At 45.8% G+C, this 7,184-nt stretch overlaps 1 protein-coding gene across 4 annotated transcripts in view; it reads right to left on the reverse strand.

Annotated features, from left to right (window-relative positions):
• Positions 1-6,524, reverse strand: part of TLE4 (TLE family member 4, transcriptional corepressor) — a 135,825-nt gene extending 129,301 nt beyond the window's left edge. For 2 of the 4 annotated variants that reach the window (XM_081151136.1, XM_081151135.1), the window contains exons 1-4: positions 5,077-5,274; positions 4,673-4,770; positions 3,461-3,524; positions 2,227-2,271 (exon numbers count right to left, since the gene is read on the reverse strand). In XM_081151136.1, the coding sequence (XP_081007262.1) occupies positions 2,227-2,271; positions 3,461-3,524; positions 4,673-4,770; positions 5,077-5,115 (246 nt within the window). In that variant the 5' untranslated portion in view covers positions 5,116-5,274. Of the gene's footprint in view, positions 1-2,226; positions 2,272-3,460; positions 3,525-4,672; positions 4,771-5,076; positions 5,275-5,629 lie in introns of those variants that run through there. The other 2 variants (XM_081151134.1, XM_081151133.1) reach the window with 2 other exon arrangements.
• Positions 6,525-7,184: the final 660 nt, after the last annotated feature.

The raw sequence follows: 7,184 nt of genomic DNA on the forward strand, positions 1-7,184 counted from the left end.
AGTCATGACTCCATCACAGCCATCATTTTCTGTTCCAATGAAAAATTTCTCTAAAAATAAATACTCTGTGGCTGGCAGCAGCCAAGAAGAACAGAAGCGTTAACCAAAAAAATACACAAAGGTTTCAAATATCAGTGCCACCAATTACTAGGGTACTTCCAAGGACTCTGGGGACTCCTACTCTTGAACCCTTCAGAGACACAAATCTAATAAGTGAATAAGCCTAACCCGATCTTGAGAACTAGGCCCAATTATGCCGCAGGGCAACTTCCCTGCATTATTGCTGCTTTCCATTACGAGGGTATCCAGCGAGTGCATCTGGAAGAGAAGCCAAGAGGAACCAAGGCTGTCTGCCTAGGAAAACAAATAAAGACAGATATGCCTCTGCGCTTAAGGGGGAAAAGAAAGAAAATATAATAAGTAGGTGGTTTGCAGGGCTGTCTGTATTTCATAATGTGATAAACTGCCCTCAGGATTCTTGATATGATTGAATTTAAAAGCAAGAGGAAAAAAGGGAAAATGTACTCCATTCTCAATTTTAAATAGGTGGCATTTGAGCCCAGCCGGACAAGAAGATGACAGAATTACAAAGGTAGAAAATGTGCAAAATTAAGGGATCTCCCAGACAGCGCCCCACCAAAACAATACATACAGCCAAATACTATCAACTCTGTGCCTCCTGTAAATGGAACAGAAAGATCTGGAAGCTAACTGGCTATGGTAAATAAGATACAGGAGGAGAAATAAAGGGACATTAATCATCTGGTCCAATCTTTAAAAAGGCACCAATTAATCTTGGGTGGTGGGGTGAGGAAAAAAAAAGGACAAGTACAAGATCCAGACCTAAAATGACATGTAATGAAGATAATTAACAAACAGTATCTCTCATGTAATTTATTCCTGTAAGGTAGAGCTAAGGGGAGTCCATCCATAAGCTTGATGGATTTTGTGTAGGCAGGAGATATTTATACATTACTAATCTAAACAGAATTGGCAAAGATGCCAAAATAAGAATTCAATTTTAACACGGAGCAAACTATATTATAATGTTAATATTGACATAACCATATAGAATATAAAGTAAAAAGGTATCTGAAACAAAAACTTCTCAGTGTAAGGAACAACTCCTTTCCCCCCAACTTTTACAAATACTGCCTATCCAATCACTTTTATTATCTAACAGTCACCTTTTAAAGCTCTACTGAGTATATTCTGAGTATATGGTAATTAACTACACCCAAAAAGGAATCTAAAAGTAATAAAACCCTAATAATGTGATCATTTCATATTTTTTAAACTTAGAAGGTAATGACATCCACCATGAATATAGTAAGAGATGAAACGCACTAAGATTTCCCTCCTCTTTTCCCAGCAGGTAAACACACACCTACCTCTGAAATGGTTGAGACAGACCTGAAGCACTTTCACTAGGTGATCGCTAAAAATGAATGCCTCCTAGAGGAATTACTATTGCCAAACAATGTTTTTATATATATGCTATTTTTCTATCTAGGTAACATAAGCCATTTTATTCAGTCTCCCACAAAGAAAAAAGCTGTTTGAATCATATGTCTCACTGCTCTCTAACTAATGATTATTTTCTTTTCTTTTTTTGGCTGTACTAATTAATAGGTTTTAAGACATAGTGTTGAACCTTATCACATCCTCCTATCAGGCTCATTTACTCTGTACAAATTTTGGAAGTAACAGTTACAGTTTCTGGTATGATCCAACTAAATAGCCTCAAGGGGACCAGTACGAGGATTTTACATCAATTTTCTTTGCAGCACCAGAGCTTTCATTTTGATCCTCACAGCTCACCCTCAATCCACTCTTTCACACCAAGCCAATGAAGGCCCACAGAATTTAGTTTTCCTTTTTAATATTTTCCAAGAAAATCTCTTTCATTAGACAAGTTTGCAATGCCCGAAATACATAAATCAACTCTCTCAAATGAAAAATAAAACCTATTTTAAAATTTAGCATCCTGGTTATGAAAGGGTACAAAGTTGAATATGCACTCAAACATTTTAAATCACATCTTTAAATGATTAAAATTAAAATAATGTACAAAAAAGATGGGAAACCACACCTGAAAAAAGAACATTCTTACCAGTAGTCTTTTAAAATAAGTGGAGTCACAAAAATGTGAATAAAACTGCAAAAACATACAATGTTCTTTCCAAAATGTCATTTAAAGTGGTTATAAAGAAATAAATAACTCACCTGCTTGTGCATTTCTATATTCAACCCATAGGACATCTCATAATACTGTCAAAGAAGGAAAAGCAATTAACTTTATGCCTTTCATCAAACAATTTCCCTTGTTTGTTCAAAATTCCCCCAAGTATGTTTAAAACAAACATAAAAGCTTCACCTAAACCAAAATATCCATAATACGTATACTGTTAAATGAGGAGAAACATTCTACCACTATCTTCAGCCTAATAAACTAGAAGCCACCTTAAGACACAGACTCTAAGAAAATAACTCCCAAAACTAAGAAAATCAAGTTCAAACAGAGCATTCTAAACATCTCAAGTTGTCTTTATACATCACAAGCAGGTGAATGAAAAAGGTCTGATGAAAATCTGGAGCCATAGGGTCTCTAATTCCTAGGCACAGCAGGCAAGTTAATGGCAAAAATGTGTCTCATACAAATGCAGATGTTTTAAAAGAACTATTCAAAAAGGTGATGCCACTTCAGTGTTCAGCTTCTCATACATGGTATACTGCTAATGTTCATACATTCAAAGGAAAAAGGCTTGACAGGAAATGAATGAGTTACTCTGAAGCCTCCATGAACAAGCATAAAAATATGCTTGGTAATACTTTTGAAAAACCAGATCTGATTTTTTTGAACATGTAGTTGAACTGGCATTACAGAAATTCAGTTACGCAGGAGATGACAACACTCCTCAAGCCAATGTAACACTACAGAAACTGCAAACGCACAACACACACAAACACACATGCATAGTAACACAGAGTGGGGGAAATCTGAAAAGGTGTCTGGTGTCTTTTGTTATCCATCATTCTTTAAAAGAAATAAAACATTAAAATTTTAACAGTTTCCAGAAAAACAGGTTAAAATTGTTTGGAGCAAAAGCAGTAAAACAACAAAGAAAACCACTAACAGAAACATTTTGCTTATGACTCTAAACAAAACATAAATGAGGTTTTGTTTTTTGGTTTGTTTGTTTTTTTCCACTCTGTAAAAACAAAGCACAGAAAATTATACCCCATGCAGCTGAACTTTTTGAAATTTCAAATCACAGCTGGTTGTCAGAGGCAAGTTGTAATATCCTGGAATTACAGGTTGCTAATGGTCACATTCCCATAACCTCAACTGCACTGACACTGAAACTGTGATCAATCTTGCAGCCTCCAGCAATCTGAAGGTTTTCTTGCTTTCGGTATCCCAAATAGACACTATGAATCTATGACACAGTTTTCTTACCATGACATAATGCCGCTGCATCTCGGTCTTCTCACTGGCCAGTTTCTCACATTCTAGCTTCAGGCTGTTCAAGACATAAGGAAATCTAAGTACAACAAAGATCTTGACTTTCAATCTTTAAATATAAATATACATTCTCTCCTCTAAATCATCACCTACAAAACACCAAGTCAACTATCTTAAATACCATCCTCATTATTCAAGGAGAGGCAGGAGAGAAAGGGGGTGACTGGAAGCAGCCTGAACTTACCCTTTCAATGAGAATCAAATGTGGGGGTTTTGTTTGTTTTAAGAAAAAAAAAAGCCTCCAGCCAATTTAATTCCAGAACCTCATCCAGACTTGAATATTCACTAAATTCGCTTAATAAAATAAGAACAATAAAAAAAAAACATCAATAATGTCTACATATCCAAGCACAAATAAGTCCCCCCGAATGTCACAGGGGAGTTTTTTCTTTAATGTTCCACGAAGTGATAAATGAAAATATGAATCAAGCCGTGTCTTATGAATGATGTCTTATTTTTTTCCCTCCAAAACAGAGACAAGTTGAACACCACCACCCAGGGGCAAAGCGTGGACTGGGTTCAGTGGCTTGTTTTGATTCTTGCATTTATGAAATAAGAATTACACGTCATTAAAAAGCCAGTGGAAAAAAATATTTCAAAAGCACTCTAAGCCTACTGATAGCTTCTAAAACAAAAATATTATTTTCAGCATAAAAGTAATGAAATCGCTCACTTGTGACTTCCCAGGGCTCGCGGCTCATCGTATTTCAATGAAATGGCAGAAAGTGAGAAGGAATCAAGCCCGGAGTACTAAATCAAGGAAGTCAAAAGGCCCCAGAATCTTCCCAACCTTCCATTCTCCCCGCCCCAATAAATCAATATCGAAAGTTTGGCCTCAGCGTTTTCCAAGTCGCCTCAGTTTCGACTGTTCTGCCTTTTATTTTTTTTAATTTACGGGAGAAGGGAGGCATGTTTAATTTCTTTACACCTGCCTAAGAAAAAGAGGCCTTGACTTGCCCTTCTGCCCACAAGGAAAAATTATCATTATACCTTTGTAGTGGCAAGAAAAATTAAAAAGAGAGAGAGAGAAAAGAAAGAAAAGGGAGAAGAAAAAAAAAACCGGTGGCGGGGTGTTTGTGTGTGTATGGGGGGGGGGGGGACAAGAGCTAAGCAAACAGGAGGATCAGCTAAAGTCAATATCGTTACCTGTGGTATTGAGCCTGTAAAAACTGAAACTCTTCCTTAATCCGATCACAGGACTCGGAAATTGTAAATTTAAAGGGTTGAGCAGGCTGATGCGGTGCCTAAAGAACAACAATAAAATATTTAATTAGCCCACATCACAGGCGAAGCAGGGAGATGGAGAAAACACACCACGCGGCGCGAGCGGCGGGGGGGCCCACGTCGCGCAGGCAGGCAAAGACCGAGGAAAACTCTCCTCCCGCCACCCCCACTTCGCCGCACAGCCCGGCAGGGGCTGGTTTCGGGTGCCCCGGGGCTCCCGCGTCCTCCAGCCGCCCCGGACCCCGGGTGTTGGGGACGCCGCTCCCCTCCCTCGCCAACTGCATGCGCCCAGGGGCAGGCGCACCCAGCCCACTCCCTCTCCCCACCCGGAATCGAAACTGGCCCGTCGGGGGGACTCGCGCCATGGCGTCGGGCCACAACCAGATCAGGGGACGTAGGGACGAGGCCGCCACCCTCTCCGGCCCGACAGTTAGCTGGCTCCCCCGCTCGTCCCCGGGGCCCGAAGCGCAAGGGGCCGGCGCCCCGCACTCCCGAGCCGCCGCCAGACCGGCCGCGCCGCCGCCGAGGGCGCCCTCCCCGCCCCGGCGCGGAGTCGCGCCTCCTTCATCGCTCCCCCCCCCCCCCCCGGAGTCGCGGCGCGGGGACGACAAACGGCTCCGCACAGCTTCCAGGGGCTTCAAAGACAACAATAAGAAAATGGCTACAACTCAATTGCCTCTCCGCACCCCCTCTACAAGAGTGCCACCGCACGGGGGCGGGGGGGGCGGGAGAGGGGTGGCGGGCTGCTCCCCGAGCGGGGTGCCGGGTTCGAGCCGCCCTCCACACCCCAGCAGCCAAACACACAACTCTGCGCGCAGGGGGCGACGCGGGGAATCCCCAGCCGCCCGGCGAGCCCGCGCCCCCGCCGCCCGCACTTACCGGGTGTCTGGTCTGCGGGTACATCTTGCTCAAGTCGCGAATCATCCAAACCGATTTAGTTGGCTGCGCTGGGCAGAGGCGCGCGGCTCATTGGCTTTAATGGCCCGGAGGAGGAGGAGGCGGCAGCGGCCGGCCGGGTCCGAGGGGCGGCTCAGGCGGTCCTGGCCCCCGCCGGGTCTCGCGTGATGCGGGCGGCAAGAATGCACGGCGGAGGCGACGGCGGCGGCGGCTGGGTGCGGGCGGGCGGCCCGGCCGCTCCGCATTCCCCGCGGGCGTCACTGGCCCGCCGCGGGCATTGTCCGGCGCGCGTCTCTCGCGGCAACGCTCCGACGTTCGCTTCGCCGAGGCGCGCCCGCCGAGCCCGGCGCCGCAGCCGCGCCGCTCGCCCGGGCCGGCAAGTGCGAGCTCCGTGCCCCGGCGCCCCCGGCAGCGCCGCCCGCCTGCTCGCTCGCTCGCTCGGTGTCCTACTCCAAACTTTTTTTATTTGTCTTTTAATTGGTTGTTATTCCTCCGAATGAATGATCTCTCTCTTCTTTCCTAAAAGCAAACACAAACTCCTTTGGTTCGGAAGAGGTCTCAGCGGTGCTTTTTGGTTTCTCTGGAGATTTTTTCACTTCACAGCAACGATCTTTTAAAAGGCACCTTTTAGCTTCTTTAACCACATCTCATTTCCTTATTTTTCTTCCTTCCTGTTTTCTTGTCTTTTTTAACCCCAAATTGAAGGGGATTATAAAAAAAATAAGAGTGAAACGCTTGCGGCTTTTTTTTTTTAATTCCCTCTCCTTTCAAACTCTGCGAACACCACCTCAAAATAATATACAAGTGTGTGAGAGAGGGGGTAGACAGCAGCCAACAGCCCAAACACCCGCTCAGAACAGCTCTAACAACACGCTCTGTGTAGGTGACTTCTTTGACCAAATTTAGCATCAGCTAATCATTAACATTCTGATACATATTCACAACAGTCGGTGGAGGGACCGCGGGGCATCCCGGGAGATGTAGTGCGCCCCTGGCGACTGCGGCTGAAGATTCCGCCAGATTGACTACAATCACCGGCCCGCCACGCGACCGCTCTGGGGCGCTCTCCAAGCGCCCCGCCCACCCTCGGCGCAGTAGGCGTCTCCAGCAACCAATCAGAGATGGCTGAACATTAATCGCCGTTCTGTGTTACTGCCCATCATTTCGCTGCTGACAAATGGCGAGCCAGGGGGGTGGAGCCGGCCGGGCTGGAGCCCACGTGGGGGCCGGGCGTCGTCCGCAGTGCGGACCAATGAACAGCACCGAATGGGGTTGGCGTAGGCGGGGCGGAGATGGCCCGCCCAAGGCGGAGCTGCGCCTTGGCTGACGTTCCTTAGCGCGAGCGTTCGAACCCAGCAAACATTTGTTCAGCTGTCAATCAAAGTAACGTGGGCCTGGGAGAAGCGGCGGTGGCTGCTGCCGCTGTTGCTGCTGCCCTGGCTGCATCTTCGGAACTGGGTGTTGGTGGCGGTAAAATAAAGAGGGTGGAGGGGGTGGTGAGACTGGAGGCTAGTCTCCTTCCGAGTCCCGTCCCCTC

This window comes from Miniopterus schreibersii, assembly GCF_964146895.1.
Source record: "Miniopterus schreibersii genome assembly, chromosome: 11".
NCBI lineage: Eukaryota > Metazoa > Chordata > Mammalia > Chiroptera > Miniopteridae > Miniopterus > Miniopterus schreibersii.